The following is a 26,560-nucleotide window of genomic DNA, read 5'->3' on the forward strand; positions in this document are numbered from 1 at the left end:
TTCTGAGAAGTAGAGGGACGATTGGGAGGAGGTGTCATACGAGATCTCGTCGATACCGAGGCTTGTGAGGGAGAACACAAAGAAGTGAGAACAGACTGAGGCATTGAAGTAGGGACGTCTGAGCCCAGGACAGCAAAAGAATTAGATACAGGAGTGATTATGGGAGAGGTAACCACAGAGGAGGCTGCAGAAGATGGGACCCCAGAAGTGGGGGGACGTTTTGAAACACGGGAATAAGAAACACGAGGTAGTCGCCCTTGGAGGCGGAGATGAGAAACTGCCATGGCATAAGGGAGACCTTCTGCCTCTTTGAGGTAACGGATTTCCTGCTCATTTAAGTAGACTTGGCAACGGCGAGAGTACGAAGGGTGAGCCTCATGACAATTAAGGCAAGAGGGAGGTCAATTGCAAGACGTATTAGAATGGTCATTGGCACCACAGACTGGGCATTCGGCTATAGATCTGCAATATTTCGCTGGATGGCCAAATCGCCAGCAATTTCTACATTGTTGCGGTGTAGGGATCACCTTTCGAACTTGTAACCGATGTCCTGCTACATAAACTGAGGATGGGAGTTCACGGCTGTCAAAAATTAAATGAGCCACATTGCTAGGGTATCGTCTCCGCCCGAGACCATAGAGGCAGAGGCCGGAAGCATAGTCAAAGAAGAGCAGAGGTCAGATAAATCGAAGGAGTCAGTCGAGACCTCAGTACCTGAAGCGGGTGAGGAAACGGCACCGGCAAGAGGTACAAATGCATTAGGAGTGTCCGAAGAGTGGTCCAAAGACGAGGCGGGGTCAGAACGGGGTGCAGTATCAAGAAGGTGCCCGGGGGTAGCAGGTTCATGGACTAGGGCTTCCATGGTTAGGCTACTTCTTTCTTTTTGTTTTTAAGAAAAAAAAAAGAAAGAAGAAAATAAAAATAAAAAAAAGAATAAAAAAGGGGGGACCAGGGAGGGATAGTTCCTGGGAGGAATGAGAGGGCCAGAAATCTCCCTCCGCACCCAAGAGGACCTCAGCACCGCAAGTAGTGCAGATGCAGCATGGAACCCGTGCCATACCCTACCCATCATGCCAGTAAACCAGCAATCTGGGATAGCAGCCTCACATCTGCCGAGCTACCTCAGTGGACAAAAGAGAGGGCGGCCGGATATTCGCCACAAAGCATACCTCCTATAGCCACCACCCCCGGAATCCGAAAGGCAGCCTCCAGAGATACACCCATCGCCCGAAAGATACCCAAAGCCACTCCCCGGGAGACCGGAGAGGGATTGGCACATCCCCAGGCGATCCAGATTCCACGGCAAACTACACCACCGCCAAGATCCTCAACTGAATGGAATGGACCCCGGTACCCTTTCCCCTACCCAGGAACTAGAGTGCCTGTGGGAAAAAAAAAAAAAAGACGAAGGGTAATAGGGAGGGGTGGGGAGGAGGAGGAGGAAAAGAAAAAGGGAAGATGGGATAAGGGAGGGGGGACTAGGGGGTAATTAAGTTCGGTCTGAGGAAGGAGACCAACAGGTCTAATTCCTCAGACAAGAGCCTCTTCACCATGCCAAGGAGCCCCCTTTGAAGAGGAACCTGAGCACAATATTATTATAATAATCATGGGGAAGCGATAAATCCATAGGATTATACAGCGCATGGGGGGGGTGGAAGGTATTCAGACTCAATTCAGGGAACCGGAGCACAGATCCAATTCCCTAGATCAAGAGCCCCTCATCAGCATCAAGGAACCTCCCTTGAGGGAAACCAGAGCACAGATCCAGTTCCCTAGATCAAGAACCCCTCACTGGCATCAGGGAACTTTCCTTGAGTGGTTCATATAGAAAAATGCCATCCTACACCAGGTATGTTTTTGTACATATGCTAATGAACTATGATTATTACATTTAGCAGGAAGCGCTAAACACACAGGGCTTACAATTATTATAATTAAAGAAAGCGCTAAACCAACAAGGGTCATGCAGTAAGGCTTATACAGCACCTGGTGCATAGGAGGAAATCAGGTCTGACTCACGGAAGAGATGCAACCCTTCGAGAGTAGGGAAGCTACACTTAACTGGATCAAAAGTCCTTTGCCAACTTCAAGGCATTTCCCTTCAAGGAATCCAAAAGGTAGATTTGATTTTCAATTGGAAAATTGTTATAATAAAAAAGAAGCACTAAATCTACGAGGGCCATGCAGCGCTTTAATCGGAAAAGAAAAAGGTCTAAAACAGTTTTATCATATAGCGCCTGGGAGAATGGAAAGCATTCAGGTGCAGTCCAAGGAAGGATAAGACCAGGTCTTTGAATCAAGAGTCCCCTCACTGGCCAGGGAGGTATAACATCTTTTAGGAGTGAAGAAGAGCAGTATGTGAGTGTGGGGGAGGTGCACGAGGCATTACATAGAATGAAAGAGGGTAAAGGAGCTGGAACTGATGGGATCATGACAAATGTTAAAAGCAGGGGGGGATATAGTGTTGGAGTGGTTGGTATTTTTGTTTAATATATGTATGAAAGAGGAGAAGGTACCTAGGGACTGACAGCGTGTGTGTATTAGTTCCTTTATATAAAGGGAAGGGGGACAAGAGAGATTGCAAAAATTATAGGGGAATAAGTTTACTGAGTATACCAAATAAAGTGTATGGCAGGGTTATTATTGAAAGAATTAGAGGCGAGACAGAGAGCAGGATTGCACATGAGCATGAGTAGGGGATGTGTAGATCAAGCATTTACATTGAAGCAAATATGTGAACAGTATTTACATAAAGGTAGGAAAGTTTTCATTGCATTTATGGATTTAGAACAGGCATATGATATAGTGGATATGGTAGCAATGTGGCAGATGTTGCAAGCATATGGATTAGGTAGTAAATTACTAAATTCACACCTCACCTCCCATCCTACCAAATTTTCCTCATTCCTATATAATCACAATTTTTCTACCTGATCACAATTTTAATAATTGTTATACATTTTACCTGGTATATTCAGCAGACTGTTGTCCTTTAATTCTTACACACTCTTTACTTACATTATCATCATCATCAAAACTAAGCGCCAAACCCTCTACTTTTTTTTTTTTCAACAAGTCAGCCGTCTCCCACCGAGGCAGGGTGGCCCAAAAAGAAAGAAAATCCCCAAAAAGAAAATACTTTCATTATCATTCAACACTCTCACCTCACTCACACATAATCACTGTTTTTGCAGAGGCGACAGTCAGCGCCTGCACAGGCAATAGCGAAATCATCAACATAGAGTGATGACCAAATATTTGATGGAAGACTAGAGGCCAAATCATTTACAGAAAGGACAAAAAGTGTTGTGCTCAGAACACATCCCAGGGGGACACCTTCAGCTTGGATAAAGTCCGGGGAGAGCACATTATTAACACGAACATGGAAATGCCTGTCAGTTAAAAAGTTCTTAAGGAAGGATGGTAGATTGCCTCAGAGGCCTAAGGAGTGGGCTTGGGCCAAAATATTATACCTCCAAGTTGTGTCATATGCCTTCTCAAGGTCAAAAAATATGGCAATAACCGAGTGGTTATTCACAAAGGCATTACGAACATACGTATCCAAGCGCATTAAGGGGTCTATGGTAGAACGTCCCTTACGAAAGCCATATTGACGAGTGGAGAGACTGTTGTGTGTCTCTAAATACATACCACACTAAACGTCTATTTACCAGGCGTTCCATCACTTTGCAAACTGCACTGGTAAGAGCAATGGGATGATAGTGGGAGGCTTCATGTCCTGTAGTGCCTGGTTTGAGGAAAGGGAGAACAATGGTAGATTTCCACAGCTGTGGAAGAACTCCTTGTGACCAAACAATATTGTAAAGGCATAATAGGACTGCAAGGGCTGACTGATGTAAATGTTGTAGCATACGAATATGAATGTCGTCGGGCCCATCTGCCGATGATCGGCAAGCTGAGAGTGTTGCCTCCAGTTCTTGAAGTGTAAAAGGCACATTATACTGTTCTTCTCTGGGAGAAGAAAAGTCCAAGGGTGCTAACTCTCTGGCAGACTTTGAGGAAAGAAACGAGAGGCATAGATGGAGCCCCTGAGAAATACAGACCAGATGATTGCCAATTTCATTGGCAACATCTAGTAGGTTTGCTATATTAACACCGGTAACCCGCAGAACAGGAGCTGGGTCAGGAGAACATTTACCACTCAGTTTTCGTACTTTTTTCCAGACTGCACTCAGAGGAAGCAGAGGTGATGGTGGAGACATAATCTCACCAGCAAGTGCGTTTAGCGTCACGGATGACACGGCGAGCGATCACACGCTTCTGCTTAAAATCAAGAAGTCTCTCCGTGGTTCTATTGTACCGGTACCTGCCCCATGCAGCGCGTTTCAAACGTACTGCACGAGCACAAGCAGGAGACCACGAAGGCACGCATTTCTGAGAATGCCTGCCCGAAGTTTGGGGTATAGAATGAGAAGCTGCGGTTAAAATGGAGGACGAGAAGAGGTGTAAAAGCTCATCAATGGAGGACAAACAAGGAACCTCACTAAAAACAGTTAGTTGTGAGTAAAGGTTCCAATTTGCCTGATCAAATTGCCAGCGTGGGATACGAAGAGGTGGTGAATATGAAGGGGAAGTAAGAATGATTGGGAAATGATCGCTGTCATGTAAATCCGGGAGAACAGACCAGGTGAAGTCTTATGCGGCGGAGGAGGAGCAGACTGAGAGATCGATGCAAGAGTGTGTGTGAGTCCGAGGGTCAAAATGGGTGCGAGTACCTGTATTTGAAACATGGAGGGGGTGGGTGGCAAGAAAAGCCTCTAACTGAATGCCACGGGAATCACAGTGAGACCCCCCCCCAGAGGAAATGATGGGCATTAAAATCGCCAAGTAACAGAAACAGTGGCGGTAATGACGAAACAAGGAAGGCAATATCCGGAATAGATAATGCCCGAGAAGGAGAGAGATATAAAGAACAGAGCATATACCACCTATGCAAGTGGATACGGGCTGCTGTGTAATGCAGCAAAGTACGAACAAATAGCTGATGGTACGGAATATCACTGCGTAGAAGAAAGGCACTTTCATTAAAGGTCCCATCAGGAAAAGGATCTGAAGAATACAATAAATTATAGCCTGAGAAGGGAGAGATAACAGCAGAGTGTAATTTTGGTTCCTGTAAGCAAACACCAACAGGGGAAAACTGGGAGAGTAACATCTGAAGCTCACCCCGATTACCCCTGAGGCCGCGTATATTCCACTGTAAATAGGCCATGATTGGCAATGATAAAGATACCGGAAATCCGCAGGTAAGGGTTCCTACGGACTAGAGGGGTTAGAAAAGTCCACATGCGGAGGCAGCAGAAAACGTTCAAGCAGCGAAGGAACGGTGCGCTGTGAAGAAAGGAGTTGAGCAGATGGAGGAGAGGAGAGAGAAGGAACAGAGGGTGGATCAGTGTCCATTGATGGTTTGGTCTCTGCAATATATTCAGAGATTGCTTCAAGTGTTTCGGAATTCAGAGACGTCATATGGGAGACAAAACTGGAGATAGCAGGGGGAGGATGAGTAAAGATTGGAACTGTAATGGACTGTACCAAAGTAAGGGAGGGGCAAAAGGGTGGAGGGAACTGGAGAAGCGTGGAAGGGGACAGAAGAGGCAGAAACCTGGGAGGTGGCAGAAGAGGAAGAAACTTGGGAGGGAACAGGGGAGGAAGGTACAGTACGAGGAGGGTGAACCTCTACACTTGTAACAGAGCCAGTGAGAGGGGAAGAACCAGGTACAGAGACAGGGAAGGTAAAATGAGGAGGTGGAAGAAGGGAAGGAGGGGTTAAAGGACTTTATTTTGACTTCTGAGAAGTAGAGGGACGATTGGGAGGAGGTGTCGTACGAGATCTCGTCAATACTGAGGCTTGTGAGGGAGAACACGAAGAAGCGAGAACAGACTGAGGCTTTGAAGTAGGGACATCTGAGCCTAGGACAGCAAAAGAATTAGATACAGGATTGACTATGGGAGAGGTAACCACAGAGAAGGCTGCAGAAGATGGGACCCCAGAAGTGGGGGACGTTTTGAAACACGGGAATAAGAAACACGAGGTAGTCTCACTTGGAGGCGGAGATGAGAAACTGCCATGGCATAAGGGAGACCTTCTGCCTCTTTGAGGTAACGGATTTCCTGCTCATTTAAGTAGACTTGGCAACGGCGAGAGTATGAAGGGCGAGCCTCATGACAATTAAGGCAAGAGGGATGTCGATTGCTAGACGTATTTGAATGGTCATCAGCACCACAGACTGGGCATTCGGCTATAGATCTGCAATATTTCGCTGGATGCCCAAATCGCCAGCAATTTCTATACTGTTGCGGTGTAGGGATCACCTTTTGAACTTGTAACCGATGTCCTGCTACATAAACTGAGGATGGGAGTTCACGGCTGTCAAAAGTTAACAAAAGTTAAACGAGCCACATTGCTAGGGTATCGTCTCCGCCCGCGGGCAGGAAGAACATAAGCGTCTACCTTGAGGATTGGGAGATCTTGGAGTTCCAGCTGTTCAAGAATGTCATTGCCACATGTCTGGAAATTTTGTTGAACTATGGTATGGGGCAGAATGACGGTACCACTACAAGAATTGAGGGAATGATGTTTTTCAACAGTGACAGGAACAGTATCGATATGGGAAAGAAGAGAAAGATCATGAGCTTGGGTAGCATTCTGTACAGTGATGATGTGCGTACCGCTCTTAAGAGCATGAAAAGAAATATCTTTACCAACATGGCATAGGAGTGCCTGGTCGGAAATATAGGCAGTAGAGGAAGTCGGTCGTAAAGTGAAGAATTTAGTCCATTGTGCATTCTGAAACTGAGTGTGGAAAGGGAGTGCAGGACGTGTCAATCTTTTGTGAGAAGAACGAGAGGGTGGAGAAGTATCATCAGCAGGTAACTGTCGTTGGCGTTTAGGAGTGGGACCAGAGTTGGTCCGACGTGGAACGGGCCGGAGATTCGAAAATTGCCGCACCGTAGAGGGAGAGGCCGGAAGCATAGTCTGAGGAGAGCGGAGGTCAGATAAATCGAAGGAGTCAGTCTAGACCTCAGTACCTGAAGCGGGCGAGGAAACAGCATCGGAAAGAGGTACAGAGGCATGAGGAGTGTAGGAAGAGTGGTCCAAAGACGAGGCGGGGTCAGAACGGGGTGCGGTATCAAGAAGGGGACCGGAGGTAGCAGGTTCATGGACTAGGGCTGCCATGGTTAGGTTACTTCTTAATTTTTGTTTTTAAGAAAAAAAAGAAAATAAAAAAAAATAAAAAAAAGAATAAAAAAAGGGGGGACCGGGGAGGGATAGTTCCTAGGAGGAATGAAAGGGCCAGAAATCTCCCTCCGCTCCCAAGAGGACCTCAGCACCGCTAGTAGCGCAGATGCAGCATGGAACCCGTGCCATACCCTACCCATCATGCCAGTAAACCAGCAATCTGGGATAGAAACCTCACATCTGCCGAGCTACCTCTGTGGACAAAAGAGAGGGCGGCCGGATATCCGCCACAAAGCATACCTCCTTCGGCCACCACCCCTGGAATCCGAAAAGTGGCTTCCAGAGATACACCCGTCGCCTGAGAGACACCCAAAGCCACCCTCCGGGATACCAGAGAGGCATCGGGACATCCCCAGGCAATCCAGATTCCACGGCAAACTACGCCACCGGCAAGAACCTCAACGGAATGGGATGGACCCCGGTACCCTTTCCCCTACCTAGGAACTAGCGTGCCTGTGGGAAAAAATCCCGAAGGCCAAAAAGGAAGGGCAAAAGGGAGGGGTGGGGAGGAGGAGGAGGAAAGGAAAAAGGGGAGGATGGGATAGGGAAGGGGGGATTGGGGGGTAATTAGGTTCGGTCTGAGGAAGGAGACCGACAGGTCTAATTCCTCAGACCAAGAGCCTCTTCACCACAACAAGGAGCCCCCCTTGAAGAGGTAAAGCTAGGATAAAAGGATTTTTTCTTGCAAATTAATACAATTCAAGAACCCATTTTATGCACATTAATATTTTTTTACAATTTATTTCCAGAGATTTCTAAATATATATTTTTCAACACCATAATGTGTGTGCTCCAGCTTAAAGATTCAACCTATACTAAGGTATAATCAATAGTTGTAAAATTTATGAAACATTTTTACAAAATATCAATCACAAATAGGTTTTATACAAAGCCTATGAAGGAACATATTTGGTCCTTTTTTATTAAAAAATATTCAACATTTCATTAGACAATAATTTGCAATTTTTTATAGCTAAGTTCTTTATATAAATATATAGAAAACTCAATTATGCAAGTAAACTAAAATACAGTATTATTTATATTTCCTAATAATCATTATTTTTATTGGAGATTTGCATGATAATATTGCTCATCAAATTCAAGAAAAATATAATTAGATTCAAATTGACAGGCATACACTCACTTGTTTCACCAAAACCAATTTTAAAATATGCTTAAGAATGTCATACAAAATAATTATTTACTTAGCTTCAAAACACTAGTCTGTAAGGTCCAGCTGAAGATATACACTAAAATGCCTATTTGTACCAAAATTTATGCATCTCCTTAAGTAACAATGATGGAGGAGGCCAAAACTAATTTTCAGATTGTTTAATTTATGCATTTAACAAATCTTAGTTTAGTATCTTCTCAATATGGTAATTATTGAAATTGAAAATGCATTAGCTAACATCACCATTTGACTTCTTTCTTATACTCTTCATTAACAGAGAACCTCTTGACAGACTCATAACCAAGGATGATTGTGAATGAGAATATCACTGACTGGAACAGCCGAGGAGATAGACCCTTAGTGAAGACTCCCATATGTTCTTCTGACCAGAGAATTCGAAAAGTATGTCCAAAGCTTCCAGTTCTCTGCACCTTTAAAGAAAATATGAAAGGGCTGAATGAAAATTAACTAATTTTTGAGTTTTAATCATGATATTTTAAAACTTATGCAACCTACATTAAAAAATTTTTTATGTACAGTACTGAAGTGAAATTTTCACAAATGAAACTAATAATTAAAAAACTGTAGAATGAAATCTGGGGAGAAAGAAATGCTGAAATCTGTTGATTTTATACCAATGATAAAAGATTGGCCTATGATGAATTAATAATATTACAGTAGTGTACAATAAGAGTAATGTAAATCAGAGATGAAAGTGGCTGGTACACTTAAAACACTAGTTAGAAAGACACAAACTGGACACATGAGTGAGTGACGGCATGATTATTCTAATATGAATGTGGAACACTTGTGTTACGAGCCTGAAGAACCAAGGGTTAGAGCAGTAGAAACGAACAACCTGAGATACTGATGAAAGGTTAGGATACATGAAATAACTAATGGAAATGGTAAAAAACATGTGGAATGTGACTCTGAATGATTAAGAACTGAGCTACAATGGAATAATCATACTGAGTAGATAGATAATAGTAATGAAGAAAGACGATTGGAAGTAGAAACTGTTCTTTAGAGATTTCAGCTTCTTTTGTTGCCAGCATGGCCTCAAACCTTGAAGTTAATTCCTCAGAACTATAGGAGTCTCCTGCTTCTTTTTCCCTCAAATCATGCAACCTCTTCCACACAATATTCAAGTATGGGAAAGTGTACTGGGAAGATGGAGGAAATATTCTGAGCTGTTAAATGTTGATGAAGAGAGGGAGGCAATGATTTCATGTGAAACTCAGGGAAGTATATCATACTTTAGGAGTGAGGAAGAGCAAGATGAGTGTGTGGGAATGTGTGTTAGACAGTGGGTAAAATGAAAAGGGGTAAAGCAACTGGGATTGATGGGATTAAGACAAATGTTAAAAACAGGTGGGGATATAGTTTTGGAGTGGTTGGTGCATCTGTTCAACAAATGTATAAAAGGTGGGAAGGTACCTAGGAATTATATAAGGGAAAAGAGGATAAGAGTGTGTGTAAGAATTATAGAGGAAGAAGTCTGTTGAGCACACCAGGTAAACTGTATGATAGAGTTATTATTTAAATAATTATGGGTAAGACAGAGAGCAGGATCACAGATGAACAAGAAGGTTTTAGACAGGATAGGGCATGTGCTGACCAAGTGTTTACATTGAAGCATGCAAGTGAACAATATTTAGATAAAAGATATGAAGTTTTTGTTACATTAATGGATTTAGGAAAGGTGGGAGATGGCCGACTTGTTGAAAAAAAAAAAAATATGATAGGATGGATAGGAGCACAATGTGGCAGATGTTTCAAGTGTATGGAATAGGTGGCAGGTTATCTAAGTCAGTTAACAGTTTTTATGAGGAGGGCAAGGATCAGGTTAGAGTATGTAGGAGAGAAGGAGATTATTTTCCAGTTAAAGCAGGCCTTAGACAGGTAAGTGTGTTGTTACCATGGGTGTTTACAATATTTATACATGGGGTTGTAAAAGAAGTGAATATTAAGATATTGGGGATAGGGGTGGGATTAAAACAAGGAATCTAATACAAAGTGGGAGTTGCCACATTTGCTTTCTGCTGATGAAATGGTGCTTTTGGGAGATTTTGAAGAGAAATTGCAGACTGGTAGATGAATTTGAGAGACTAAGTGAACATAGGAAAGAGCAAGGTGATGAGAGTAACAAAAAATTTAGGTAATGAAATGTGGATATCAGATTGGAAGAGGGAAGTAGGGAGGCAATAAAAGCATTCAAATATTTGGGAGTGGACTTGTTAGTAGATGGGTCTGTGAAAGATGAGGTAAACCACAGAACTGACAAGGGAACAAAAGGTGGCTGGTGCACTGGGGCATCTGTGGAGACGAAGAATGTTATACATGGAGGAGTACACTCTTAGACGAGTGTGAACCATGGATTTTAAACACCACAGCAAGGAGGCGGCTGGGGGCAATACAGATCTTATGTATGAGGGCAATGTTTGATGTGAATACTGTACAAAGAATTCATAGTTTGAAGATTAGGTGGTGTGGGGTTACTAAAGTATTATCCAGATGACTGAGGAGGAGTTGTTGAGGTGATCTGGGCATTTAGAGATGGAGCAAAATTGGATGACTTGGGTGTATCATCCTAGGGTAGGGATCATCCTAGTAAAAGGCTGGAGGAAGGGATTCAAGGTTTAGTATGCAAGGAGCCTGGGCATCTGACAGGCATGTGTGAACATATTAGATAGGATTGAGTGGTTGCAAGTGACTTTTGTAACTTGATGTGTTGTTGGAGTGTGAGCAAGATAACATTTATGAAAGGATTCAGGGAAAACTGGTTAGCTGGATTTGAGTCCTGGAGGCAGGAGGTACAGTGCCCACACTCAAAATGAGGGGTGGGGGTTACTGCAGTTTGGAGAGGCATCTGAGCTGTAGTGTCAGTTCACATATGGCAAAATGGTGATGGAGTGTGATAGTGAAAGTGCTTCTTTTTCGGGCAACCCTATCCTGGTGTGTTTAAAAAAAAAAAAAAATTGAAGGAAACCTTGAAACTCCTTGCTCAGTACTATTACTAGAAACTAGTAAAATCAAAGGAAAGCACTGTCATGTGAACAGGGAGAAATCTATGAGAGTGAAATGCAAACCCAGTATGAGGAGGTGGCACATCATTTTACTTCACCCAAAAACAGAAAAACGTTTATACATGGACCCTCTATCTAAATTCTGACCAACAAGCACCATCAAGAGGAATCAACTACACATTACCTTGCATTTTTTAATTTGTGTGTGCCCCTAGCATACCTTTCAGTATGAATGGTAAGGGAAAGGGGAAGGTAGATAACCTGCACATAAAATCATTTAACCCTTTAAGGGTTGGTGCTGTACTAGTACGGCGTGCACGCCAGGGTTGGTGCCGTACTAGTATGCATAAATTCTAGCGCCTTCAAATCTAGCGAGAGAAAGCTGGCAGGCCTACACATGAAAGAATGGGCCTATGTGGTCAGTGTGCACAGTATAAAAAAAAATCCTGCAGCACACAGTGCAGAATGAGAAAAAAAACTCCGACTGTGTTTTTGGTTTAAAACAGAAATGTTCGATTTTTGCCAAAGTTCAAAAGTAAACAAAACATGCCGTGAGTCCAATTCATGTCAACTGGTGAGTCTAATATTCTTTCACAAGTGCGCTGATATTATTTATACCATTTCTACACCATTTCTACACTAATGCAGTAGTCTGCATAACAGTAAACCTTCTATTTTTTGTGAGAATAAAAATTCAAAGTGGAAAGCAAAAGAAATGTAAGAGGCCTGGGGATGTGACTAATAAACAGAGAAAATGTTATTTTAGTGCTAGGAATGTCTGTCTTGTTTATTCTGGACCCTATTTGGAAATTGGCATCTTTTGAAATTTATATGAAATTGGCAAAATTGCCAATTTCTGACCACTTTATTGGATAGTTGAAATCGGTAAATGGGTGGTTTCTTGTACTCATTCGATAGAAAAAATGGAGTTCTAGCGAAATAGTTATGATTCTTGTCGATTGGTACATTGGAATTGGACGAAAATAGGGCTCAAATTGGGCGAAATCGCCGATGCGTAAACATCGTCGAGACCTCTAACTTCACGAGAGCATAATTCTGTAAGTTTTCCATCAAATTTCATACTTTTGGTGTCATTATGATCGGGAAAAGATTCTCTATCATTCCAAAGGAAAAAATTATTTTTTTTTTTAAATTTCGGACCCTGAGAACAAGTTTAGGAGAGGGCCTGCCAACCCTGCAAGGGTTAAGATATTAGTTCAATACAATTTATGCTAATATAAACACCTTTTGGAGACTAATTCACAAGTCCTCTAAACTGACCTGTAATCTGGCCCTCACAGTGTCCAGAGGATTGGTTAAAAGAACAGTTGTAACTCCCCCAAGAGGTGCTGCAACACACTGAAGTAACAGTGTTGATGTCCCTTCAGGAGAAATATGAGCTAATTTGTCTGCAAATAAACAAATTATTAATAAAATTATTTTTCCAAAATCTGTTATAATGTTTAACTTGTTCCACATTATAAAATATTTTTCTTTTGTGTATGGGCATATTTTCCTCCAATAAGCTGGTCAAACAAAAGTGTATGCCACACATACCTGTTTCAAACTGACTACACAACTTGACAGCAATAGTGAAGAAGTAAAGAAAGTTTATTTATGAACACCTTATACATGTATTAGCCTAGGTTCTGACAGCCTCAATAAAATAGTGATTGTTTCGGGGGTTTTCGTACTCCCAGCCTGGCTCCATGCTAATCAAATTAAATTACAATCTTCATTCATCTCTTTGTAGCATATTTCAAGTAAATTTTTGCTTAATGACTAGGCCTCAAACAGATTCACACTGGGCACTCAAATCAATAGTTTAGTCAAGTCCTTCTTGGGCTTCAAAACACTTCCAGAGATTACGACAGGAAAACATTTAGCTGATGTTTGAGCGAAAGACAAGTTAACTAGCCAATGAAGAGTGCTAAATTTTTATCCATTTTTTTAACACGCTGGCCATCTCTCACGGAGGCAGGGTAACCCAAAAAAGAAACACTTTCACTATCATTCACTCTCACTGTCTTGCCAGAGGCACACAGATACAACAGTTCAGATGTTCCTCCAAACAGCAAATATCCCAAACTCCTCCTTTAGAGTGCAGGCACTGTACTTCCCACTTCCAGGACTCGAGTCTAGCTAACTGGTTTCCTTGAATCCTTTCACAAAATATTACCTCACACTCCAACAACTCATTAGGTCCCAAAAACCATTCATCTTCACTCACTCCAATCTAGCATGCTCATATATGCCTGCTGTATGTCCAATATCTAATAAACATATTAATATGACATTTAACTTGCTTTATCATTCTTGATGAAAAGTTCCCAGTTGACGTGTTTTTTTTTTTTTTCAACAAGTCAGCCGTCTCCCACCGAGGAAGGGTGACCCAAAAAGAAAGAAAATCCCCAAAAAGAAAATACTTTCATCATCATTCAATACTTTCACCTCACTCACACATAATCACTGTTTTTACAGAGGTGCTCAGAACACAACAGTTTAGAAGCATATACGTATAAAGATACACAACATATCCCCCCAAACCACTAATATCCCGAGCCCCTCCTTTAGAGTGCAGGCATTGTACTTCCTATTTCCAGGACTCAAGTCCAGCTATATAAAAATAACCAGTTTCCCTGAATCCCTTCACTAAATATTACCCTGCTCACACTCCAACAGATCGTCAGGTCCCAAATACCATTTGTCTCCATTCACTCCTATCGAACACGCTCATGCACGCCTGCTGGAAGTCCAAGCCCCTTGCCCACAAAACTCCCTTACCCCTTCCTTCCAACCTTTTCGAGGACAACCTCTACCCCGCCTTCCTTCTACAGATTTAAATGCTCTCCATGTCATTCTACTTTGATCCATTCTCTCTAAATGACCAAACCACCTCAACAACCCCTCTTCAGCCCTCTGACTAATACTTTTATTAACTCCACACCTTCTCCTAATTACCACACTCCGAATTTTCTGGATAATATTTACACCACACATTGCCCTTAAACAGGACATCTCCACTGCCTCCAATCGCCTCCTCGCTGCTGCATTCACAACCCAAGCTTCACACCCATATAAGAGTGTTGGTACTACTATACTTTCATACATTCCCTTCTTTGCCTCCATAGATAACATTTTTTGACTCCACATATACCTCAACACACCACTCACCTTTTTTCCCTCATCAATTCTATGATAAACCTCATCCTTCATAAATCCATCTGCGGCACGTCAACTCCCAAGTATCTGAAAACATTTTCTTCCATACTCCTCCTCCCCAATTTGATATCCAATTTTTCATTATCTAAATCATTTGATACCCTCATCACCTTACTCTTTTCTATGTTCACTTTCAAATTTCTACCTTTACACACACTCCCAAACTCATCAACTAACCTTTGCAATTTTTCTTTAGAATCTCCCATAAGCACAGTATCATCAGCAAAAAGTAACTGTGCCAATTCCCATTTTGTATTTGATTCCCCATAATTTAATCCCACCTCTCTCTCGAACATCCTAGCATTTACTTCTTTTACAACCCCATCTATAAATATATTAAACAACCATGGTGACATTACACATCCCTGTCTAAGACCTACTTTTACCGGGAAGTAGTCTCCCTCACTTCTACACACCCTAACCTGAGCCTCACTATCCTCATAAAAACTCTTTACAGCATTTAGTAACTTACCACCTATTCCATATACTTTCAACATTTGCCACATTGCTCCCCTATCCACTATCATATGCCTTTTCTAAATCCATAAATGCAATAAAAACTTCCCTACCTTTATCTAAATACTGTTCACATATATGCTTCAATGTAAACACTTGATCTACACATCCCCTACCCACTCTGAAACCTCCTTGTTCATCCGCAATCCTACATTCCGTCTTTCCTCTAATTCTTTCAATAATAACCCTACCGTACACTTTTCCTGGTATACTTGGTAAACTTTTTTTTTTTTTTTTTCAACAAGTTGGCCGTCTCCCACCGAGGCAGGGTGACCCAAAAAAGAAAGAAAATCCCCAAAAAGAAAATACTTTCATCATCATTCAACACTTTCACCACACTCACACATTATCACTGCTTTTGCAGAGGTGCTCAGAATACAACAGTTTAGAAGCATATACGTATAAAGATACACAACATATCCCTCCAAACTGCCAATATCCCAAACCCCTCCTTTAAAGTGCAGGCATTGTACTTCCCATTTCCAGGACTCAAGTCCGACTATATGAAAATAACCGGTTTCCCTGAATCCCTTCACTAAATATTACACTGCTCACACTCCAACAGATCGTCAGGTCCCAAGTATCATTCGCCTCCATTCACTCCTATCTAACACGCTCATGCACGCTTGCTGGAAATCCAAGCCCCTAGCCCACAAAACCTCCTTTACCCCCTCTTTCCAACCCTTTCGAGGATGACCCCTACCCCTCCTTCCTTCCCCTATAGATTTATATGCTTTCCATGTCATTCTACTTTGATCCATTCTCTCTAAATGACCAAACCACCTCAACAACCCCTCTTCTGCCCTCTGACTAATGCTTTTATTAACTCCACACCTTCTCCTAATTTCCACACTCCGAATTTTCTGCATAATATTTACACCACACATTGCCCTTAGACAGGACATCTCCACTGCCTCCAACCGTCTCCTCGCTGCTGCATTTACCACCCAAGCTTCACATCCATATAAGAGTGTTGGTACTACAGTGGACCCCCGCATAACGATTTTAATCTGTGCAAGAGGGGTAATTGTTATGTGAAATAATCGGTATGTGAATGAATTTTCCCCATAAGAAATAATGGAAATAAAATTAATCCGTGCAAGACACCCAAAAGTATGAAAAAAAAAATTTTTTACCACATGAAATATACATTTTCCCACACACAAAGAGAAGGATACATGCACAATAGTAGAGTAGTACATGCACAGTATATATTGTGCATGTACTAGTCTACTAAATGAAGAATAAATGACACTTATCTTTATTGAAGATGCAGCAATGACTGATGAGACACTGTGTCCTGGGAGTGCCTTTTCCTCCTGAGTACTGTAGGTCCTGTTTGGCATTTTCTTCCAGAACAGGCCTTATCACACTGTGTATGCCACTACGATTCTTAAATCTCTCAAACCAACCTTTGCTGGCTTTAAATTCACCAATATGAGCACTAGTTCCAGGCATTTTTCCCTGTTCACCTGGGTGTTAGTCGACTTGTGTGGGTTGCATCCTGGGAGACAAGATTAAGGACCCCAATGGAAATAAGTTAGACAGTCTTCGATGACACTGACTTTTTTGGGTTATCCTGGGTGGCAAATCCTCTGGGGTTAATTGTTTCTTGGTATTCTCAATAAGCCACACCAACAACGGTGCTACAGCAGCAGCAGCAGCTGACGGTGGTACAGCAGCAACAGACGATGCTACAGCAGCAACAGACGGTGTTACAGCAGCAGCAGACGATGCTACAGCAGCAGCAGCAGCTGACGGTGGTACAGCAGCAACAGACGATGCTACAGCAGCAGCAGACAATGCTACAGCAGCAGCAGACGATGCTACAGCAGCAGCAGACGATGCTACAGCAGCAGCAGACGATGCTACAGCAGCAGCAGCAGCTGACGGTGGTACAGCAGCAGCAGACGATGCTACAGCAGCAACAGACGATGTTACAGCAGCAGCAGACGATGCTACAGCAGCAGCAGCAGCTGACGGTGGTACAGCAGCAACAGATGATGCTACAGCAGCAGCAGACGATGCTGCAGCAGCAGCAGCAGCTGACGGTGGTACAGCAGCAACAGACGATGCTACAGCAGCAACAGACGATGTTACAGCAGCAGCAGACGATGTTACAGCAGCAGCAGACGATGTTACAGCAGCAGCAGACGATGCTACAGCAGCAGCAGCAGCAGCTGACAGTGCAGCAGCAGCAGCAGCTGACAGTGCAGCAGCAGCAGCAGCTGTACCACCAATAGTAGCGATGGTTGATTGGGGTTTATTATACAACCTGGCCAGCTCGGAGACACGCACTCCACTTTCATACTTATCAATGGTCTTTTTCTTCATCTCTATTGTAATTCTCACCCTTATTGCTGTAGGGTTGGCACTAGAAGCTTTCTTGGGGCCCATGGTCACTTATTTTCCAGAAAAAGCACCGAAAACACTGTAATAATACGAAATATTCCGATTGTATGCTTGGATGTTACCGCGGAGGCTGGCTGGTAAACAATGCCACCGGCGGAACATGTGAGCGTGGCTCAGGCCGCACATTGGACGCGTCTCGGCCGAAAATCGGTGAGCGGGTTTTTAAGGGGTATGTGAGGCAAAATTTTGGCGATTAAAGCAAGCGGTATGCGGATTAATCGCTATGTGATGCCATCGGTATGCGGGGGTCCACTGTACTATACTTTCATACATTCCCTTCTTTGCCTCCATAGATAACGTTTTTTTGACTCCACATATACCTCAACGCACCACTCACCTTTTTTCCCTCATCAATTCTATGATTAACCTCATCCTTCATAAATCCATCCGCCGACACGTCAACTCCCAAGTATCTGAAAACATTCACTTCTTCCATACTCCTCCTCCCCAATTTGATATCCAATTTTTCTTTATCTAAATCATTTGATACCCTCATCACCTTGCTCTTTTCTATGTTCACTTTCAACTTATTCCTCTATAATTTTTACAATCTCTTTTGTCCCCCTTCCCTTTATATAAAGGGACTATACATGCTCTCCGCCAATCCCTAGGTACCTTCCCCTCTTTCATACATTTATTAAACAAAATACCAACCACTCCAACATTATATCCCCCCCTGCTTTTAACATTTGTCATGATCCCATCAGTTCCAGCTCCTTTACCCTCTTTCATTCTATGTAATGCCTCACGTACCTCCCCCACACTTACATTCTGCTCTTCTTCACTCCTAAAAGATGGTATACCTCCCTGGCCAGTGCATGAAATTACCGCCTCCTTTACTTCTGCTTTGTAAAAACCTCTCATAAGCTAACTTTTTCTCTTTTATCACACCCTTTACTTCATCATTCCACCAATCACTCCTCTTTCCTCCTGCCCCCACCCTCCTATAACCACAAACTTCTGCCCCACATTTTAATACTGCATTTTTAAAACTCATCCAACCCTCTTCAACCCCTCCACTGCTCATCTTTGCACTAGCCCACCTTTCTGCCAATAGTCGCTTATATCTCACCCAAACTTCCTCCTCCCTTAGTTTATACACTTTCACTTCCCTCCTACTTCTTGTTGCCACCTTCCTCTTGTCCCATCTACCTCTTACTCTAACTGTAGCTACAACTAAATAAAGATCCGATATATCAGTTGCCCCTCTATAAACATGTACATCCTGGAGCCTACCCATTAACCTTTTATCCACCAATACATAATCTAACAAACTACTTTCATTACGTACTACATCATACCTTGTATATTTATCCTCTTTTCATAAAATATTTATTACTTATTACCAAATCTCTTTCTACACATAGCTCAATTAAGGGCTCCCCATTTACGTTTACCCCTGGCACCCCAAATTTACCTACTACTCCCTCCATAGCATTTTTACCCACTTTAGCATTGAAATCCCCAACCACAAGTACTCTCACACTTGGTTCAAAACTCCCCACGCATTCACTCGACATTTCCCAAAATCTCTCTCTCTCTACACTTCTCTCTTCTCCAGGTGCATATATGCTTACTATAACCCACTTTTTACATCCAACCTTTATTTTACTCCACATAATCCTTGAATTAATACATTTATAGTCCCTCTTTTCCTGCCATATCTTATCCTTCAACATTATTGCTACTCCTTTAGCTCTAACTCTATTTGAAACCCCTGATCTAATCCCATTTATTCCTCTCCACTGAAACTCTCCCACCCCTTTCAGCTTTGTTCACTTAAGGCCAGGACATCCAGCTTCTTCTCATTCATAACGTCCACAATCATCTCTTTCTTATCATTTGCACAACATCCACGCACATTCAGACTTCCCACTTTGACGATTTTCTTCTTATTCTTTTTAGTAATCTTTACAGGAAAAGGGGTTACTAGCCCATTGTTCCCGGCATTTTAGTTGACCTTTACAACATGCATGGCTTACAGAGGAAAGATTCTTATTCCACTTCCCCATGGATATAAAAGGAAAAGTAATAAGACCAAGAACTATTAAGATAAAATCAAAGAAAACTCAGATGAGTGTGTATAAATAAACGTGTACATGTATGTGTAGTGTGACCTAAGTGTAAGTAGAAGTAGCAAGGCATACCTGTAATCTTGCATATTTATGAGACAGACAAAAACACCAGCAATCCTACCATTATGTAAAACAATTACAGGTTTTCGTTTTACACTCACTTGGCAGGACGGTAGTACCTCTCTGGGTGGTTGCTGTCTACCAACCTACTACCTTCAGTTGATATGTAGCATTAGTAAAAAAATTTTTAAAAACATAATAAAGGGAGGAGCACTGCAGCAGGCCTACTAGCCCATGCTGGGTACATCCAACTCACACATGTGCCTATACAACCTATATTCAAAGCTACCCAGTTATCGCTTCAAAAACCTAAGTTGGGAATTATTTCCATTCATCTACAGCTCTTGCTTACCAATACTCTTGCATTGTTTTTAAATACAAATTTATCCAACTTGAAGCCACTGCTGCAAGTCTAATCCCAGTTGGATATTTTCTGCACATTATATTCCTTTTGTTTATTCCAGCGTTTCATTTTTACACTTCAACCACATCCTCCCAAATTCTATGCCTCTTTTGCACCTCCAGTCTATCTTGGGATCAACTTCTTCATACCTCTCTGTTTGTTCTGCAGTGTATTTATGTCCATTGTGTAATATGAGATCAGGACTGAGCAGCCTAATCAAAACAAGGCCTTACCAAAGATACTTAAAGTAGAAGTATAACCTGAGAACTGATGATAATTTATGTTCCTTCATGTGAAGCCAAGAATTATCTTAATTGTAAATACTTATACACAGTTGTCTTGGCTTTAAATTACTGCTAATCATAACTTCTAAATCATATTCACATTCAGTTTTATTGAGATCTACATTATTTAGTTTGTAAGTGCCATTTTTTCTTTTCCTAAAAAAAACTGACATCTGTCTACATCAAACTGCATCAGCCATTTCTGTGACATCAACCTATCCAGATCTTCCTGTAGTGCTCTAGTATCCTCATGAAAATTTACATGATGGCCTATTTTAGTGTCACTGACAAATTTACTCATGTTGCTATTTATTCCCTCATCTATGTAATTTATATCATTAACAATAATGAGACCAATGCTGACCCCTATACAACACCACTGGTCACAGGTCTCCACTAATTTCTTCCCACTTATGCAAAGTACTTTTTTTTTTAGCACCAACTGTTGCCTCATGGCCATTCTTTTATGCACAAAAATGAATCAATAACTTCCTTAACATGCACTTAAAATTGTATTAATAATAAGTTTGGTGTAGCTCCAATAATTACTGATCATTACTTATAGACTTTTAGTGCAGAGACAAAGACTTTGATATACTAAATATTTATTTTTAAAATAGCCACCAGAAGCCTACAGTGCCCAATTTCAATAAGGAACTTAATTTTATGAACATACATAAGTTTTCAAATTTTCAAGTAAATTAGTAATGATACAAAATAAATTCCCATCCAGAATTTTTTTTTTTTTAAATAAATAGGACAAAATCATAGGGTCAGTACTGCAGGAGATAATACAGTGAACCCTCGGTTATTAGCCGTCCCCGATATCAGCCAACTCGGCTATCGCCCGGTTATTTGGCCAAAATTTTATTCCGGTTATGGGCCGTTATTTCGCTTATCAGCCATGCTGGACGTGTCCAACCACCGCCCACCAGCCGCTCGCACGTTTGTGAGTCGGTGTGGCTGTGTCTTTGGGCAAGAGAGGAAACATATGCTTATTCATCCAAACATTTCACTATAATCATTGTTTTTTGTGGTTTTTGATTGAGTGCAACTGCGAAATATGCAACCATGGGCCCAAAGAAAGTTCCTAGTAAAGTTCCTTTGGTAAAGAAAGTGAGAAACAAGATGGAATTTAAGAAAGGAGTTATTGAAAAATATGAGAGTGGTGTGTGGGTGCTGGAACTTGCCAGGATGTATGGGAAATCCAAATCAACAATCACTTCCATCCTGGCAAAGAAAGTAGAAATCAAGGAAGCTAATGTTGTGAAAGGAGTGAATGTTCTAACGAAATAAAGGTCACCAATAATGGAAGATATGGAGAAGTTATTGTTCTTGTGGATCACCGATAAACAATTAGCGGGATATAGTGTTGTGGAGTCGATCATTTGTGAAAAGGCAAGGCAGTTGCATAAGGATCTTGTAAAGAAGATGCCTGGAACGAGTGCTGCTGTTAGTGAATTCAGGGTCAGCAATGGTTGGTTTGAGAGATTTAAGAAGAATAGTGGCATATACAGTGTTGTAAGGCATGGTGAGGCTGCAAGTTCTGACAAATGTGCAGCTGAAAAATTCGTGCATGAATTCAAGGAGTACATAGAGGCTAAAGAATTCCTTCCCCAACAAGTGTTCAATTGTGACGAAACAGGCCTTTTTTAGAAGAAAATCCCAAAGAGGACCAACATCACACTGGAGGAAAAGTCACAGCCAGGACACAAGCCTATGAAAGACAGGCTTACTCTTTTGTTCTGTGGTAATGTTAGTGGGGGATTTCAAAGTGGAGCCTTTACTAGTGTATCACTCTGAAAATCCCAGTGTGTTCAAGAAAAACAATATCAAGAATAAATTGTGTGATGTGGAAAGCTAATAATAAGGCACAAGTCACGAGGCAAATTTTCAAAGAGTGGGTCCATGATGTGTTTGGCCTGAGTGAAAAAATACCTCCTGGAAAATAAATTGCCACTCAAGTGCCTCCTAGTACTGGACAATCCTTCTGCTCATCCTCCAGACTTGGAAGACCAATTGTTTAGGGACTTCAGTTTTATAACAATGAACTTCTTGCATCCTAACACCACTCCTCTCATCCAGCCCATGGACCAGCACGTCATTTCTAACTTCAAAAAACTCTACACGAAATCAGTGTTTCAAAGGTGCTTTGAAGTGACCTCGGACGCTGACTTGACTATAAGAGAGTTCTGGAGGAATCACTTCATTATCCTCCACTGCATAAGCCTTATAGGTAAGGCTTGGCAGGGAGTGACTTCCAGGACTTTGAACTCTGCTTGGAGAAAACTGTGACCAGAATGTGTCCTCGACAAGAATTTTGAAGGGTTTGGGGCTGAATCTGAGGACCCTACTCCTGTTGTGGAATGTATTGTGTCTTTGAGAAAGTCCATGGGGTTAGAGGTTAGTGGTGAGGATGTGGAAGAGTTGGTGGAAGACCACAGGAGGAGCTGCAAGACCTTCATCTTGAACAGCAACAGACCACAGCTGAGGAAATTGCTTCAGAGGAGGAGGAAGAGAGAGGGGAGAAGGTGCCTTCTTCAGTGATTAAGAACATAAGAAAGGAGGAACACTGCAACAGGTCTACTGACCCATGTGGAGCAGGTCCATGACTCCCCCTTGGATTAGCCCAATGACCCACCCCCCCGGATTAGCCCAATGACCCACCCAGTCTGGTCACCTCCACTCAAGGATGGAGCACAGCACCAGACCTAGCAGCACAAGCTAGTCAGGTCCAACTCACACCCACCCACACCCACTCATGCATTTATCTAACCTATTTTTAAAACTACACAAGGTTTTAGCCTGAATAACTGTACTCGGGAGTTTGTTCCACTCATCCACGACTCTATTACCAAACCAGTGCTTTCCTATATCCTTCCTGAATCTGAATTTTTCCAACTTGAAACCATTGCTGCAAGTCCTGTCTTGGCTGGAAATTTTCAGCACGCTATTTATATCCCCTTTATTTATTCCTGTTTTCCATTTATACACCTCGATCATATCCCCTGCTTTTCATCGATTAATTTTTTCCAAGAATGCCTGTGATCTCACAGACATTACCAAATAAGAAGTCTCTGATACCTTCCTACTGGTGAAGTTATCCCATATATAAATTTGGTAAAGCTATCAATAAGCATGGACCTAACTAAATCCTAAATTACCTAGTTGGATAACATAGTTTTTTTAACAAAATACAAAAAACCGCAGCCTAGTGAACTTGCTGATACAAAAGAATTGAAAAGTCTGATATAATAATACTAATACTGTGATAATAATAATCTTTTCCACAAGTACACATATACAAGGATTAAGGACATTTGTGCAAAGTGGAATGAGGTGCAAACTTTTGTGGAGAATATCACCCTGACCTAGCTGAAACAAGCCATATCTGCAATATGTTCAGTGACAAAACCTTGTCCCACTTCAGGGAAATCTTCAAGAGACGCCAGAAACAGACCTCTCTGGACAGTTTTTTTGTGCGACAGATGTGCAGCGACTCTCAAGCTGGTCCTAGTGGCAGTAAAAAACAAAGAAGGGACATAACTACAGAGAGGGCTTTGATACCTGTTTGGAAGGGGAATCCCCCTCCATAAGGAGGGGGATTCCCCTTCCAAACAATGATCAGTCCTCCTCCTCCTCCCTGTCTTCCATAAGCCAACAAGAGTCTTCAATAAAGGCATGTAATAGTGATTTAAATGTTCATTTATTTATTTTATTTAGTTCTCATTGTTTTGTGTATGTAAAACCATAATTAATCTTCAAAAAATGTATTTTTGGGTGTCTGGAATGGATTAATTGTAATTACATTAATTCTTATGGGAAATATTATTTTGGTATTCGGCCATTTCGGTTTTGGGCCAAGCTTCTGGAATGGATTATGGCCAATAACTGAGGGTTCACTGTATATAAAATAGTTAACTCTAGCAGTCAACTGAACCTTACATTAGCATGCAAATGAATCCTATATTTTGCTCAATCAATATCACAATTATTGTAAATAATAATTACCTTGGTAAAAGTGGTAGAAAGACCACCAGAGCGCAGAGTTTGGTACATAAGCACATATAGATGAAATGTAACCGCGATAAAATCCTCGAAAACCATCCTTTCTATATAATGCCTTTACTATATCTAGTGTTATCTGAAAGGTAAAAAAAAAAATTAGATTGTATGAGATTTAATACATTCTTTAATTACATACAAAAAAAGGAAAAGTTCATCATTCATTCATTCATAATGTCTTGTTAGAAGTGCATAGACATCACAATTCAAATGGCCCCTCTGAACTGCAACATCACCACTCCTCCTACAGTGTTCAAATTGTTGTGAATACTATAGGCTTTCAACCAAATTATAACACGAGTATGAGTTTTTGAAAATAATTTATTATTATTATTATTATTATTTTTATTATTATTATTTCTTTTCTTCTTCTTTCAACGTACCAGCCGTATCCCACTGATGTGGGGTGGCCCAAAAGGAAAAACGAAAGTTTCGCCTTTTAAATTTAGTAATACATACAGGAGAAGGGGTTACTAGCCCTTTGCTCCCGGCATTTTAGTCGCCTCTTACGACACGCATGGCTTACGGAGGAAGAATTATGTTCCACTTCCCCATGGAGATAAGAGGAAATAGACAAGAACAAGAACTAGAAAGAAAATAGAAGAAAACCCAGAGGGGTATGTATATATACGATTGTACATGTATGTGTAGTGTGACCTAAGTGTAAGTAGAAGTAGCAAGACGCACCTGAAATCTTGCATATTTATGAAACAAAAAAAGGACACCAGCAATCCTACCATCATGTAAAACAATTACAGGCTTTCGTTTTACACTCACTTGGCAGGACGGTAGTACCTCCCTGGGCGGCTGCTGTCTACCAACCTACTACCTGACAAATAGACAGCAGAGATTTTGCATAAATGGAAAGAAATCAGAATTGGGGCACGTCACAAGCGGTGTTCCTCAGGGGTCAGTGTTGGGCCCGTTGTTGTTGTTCACAATTTACATAAATGACATAGATGAGGGAATAAATAGCGACATAAGCAGATTTGCTGATGACACCAAAATAGGCCGTCCAATTCATTCTAACGAGGACACTAGAGCACTCCAGGATGATTTGAATAGATTGATGCAATGGTCGGAGAAGTGGCAGATGCAGTTTAATATTGACAAATGCAAAGTTCTAAATGTTGGGCAGTTAAATAACCATGCCACATATAAACTAAATAATGTAGATCTTAATACTACTGATTGCAAAAAGGATTTAGGAGTTCTGGTTAGCAGTAATCTAAAACCAAGACAACAGTGCATTAGTGTTCGCAATAAAGCTAACAGAATTCTTGGCTTCATATCAAGAAGTATAAATAATAGAAGTCCTCAGGTTGTTCTTCAACTCTATATATCCTTGGTTAGGCCTCATTTGGATTATGCTGCTCAGTTCTGGCCACCGTATTACAGAATGGATATAAATGCTCTGGAAAATGTACAGAGGATGACAAAGATGATCCCATGTATCAGAAATCTTCCCTATGAGGATAGACTGAGGGCCCTGAATCTGCACTCTCTCGAAAGGCATAGATTAGGAGGGATATGATCGAGGTGTATAAATGGAAAAAAGGAATAAATAAAGGGGATGTAAATAGCGTGCTGAAAATTTCCAGCCAAGACAGGACTCGCAGCAATGGTTTCAAGTTGGAAAAATTCAGATTCAGGAAGGATATAGGAAAGCACTGGTTTGGTAATAGAGTTGTGGATGAGTGGAACAAACTCCCGAGTACAGTTATTCAGGCTAAAACGTGTAGTTTTAAAAATAGGTTAGATAAATGCATGAGTGGGTGTGGATGGGTGTGAGTTGGACCTGACTAGCTTGTGCTGCTGGGTCTGGTGCAGTGCTCCATCCTTGAGGGGAGGTGACCAGACTGGGTGGGTCACTGGGCTAATCCGCAGGGGGGGTCATTGGTCTAATCCGGGGGGGAAGGGGCACATGGACCTGCTCCGCATGGATCAGTAGGCCTGTTGCAGTGTTCCTTCTTTCTTATGTTCTTATGTTCTATGATTATTTCTATTATTATTATTTCAAGGCCCAGTACCCTGTTTCCCTGACTCCCAACACACTCAC

At 41.7% G+C, this 26,560-nt stretch overlaps 1 protein-coding gene across 6 annotated transcripts in view; it reads right to left on the reverse strand.

Annotated features, from left to right (window-relative positions):
* Positions 1–8,503: 8,503 nt before the first annotated feature.
* Positions 8,504–26,560, reverse strand: part of LOC128684553 (solute carrier family 25 member 44) — a 49,872-nt gene continuing 31,815 nt past the window's right edge. For all 6 annotated transcript variants that reach the window (XM_070095502.1, XM_053770808.2, XM_053770811.2 and 3 more), the window contains 3 exons: positions 24,448–24,580; positions 12,746–12,873; positions 8,504–8,866 (listed from right to left, as the gene is read on the reverse strand). In XM_070095502.1, coding sequence (XP_069951603.1) covers positions 8,675–8,866; positions 12,746–12,873; positions 24,448–24,580 — 453 coding nt within the window. In that variant the 3' untranslated portion in view covers positions 8,504–8,674. The remainder of the gene's footprint in view (positions 8,867–12,745; positions 12,874–24,447; positions 24,581–26,560) is intronic.

Source organism: Cherax quadricarinatus, chromosome 4 (assembly GCF_038502225.1).
Source record: "Cherax quadricarinatus isolate ZL_2023a chromosome 4, ASM3850222v1, whole genome shotgun sequence".
Lineage (NCBI taxonomy): Eukaryota > Metazoa > Arthropoda > Malacostraca > Decapoda > Parastacidae > Cherax > Cherax quadricarinatus.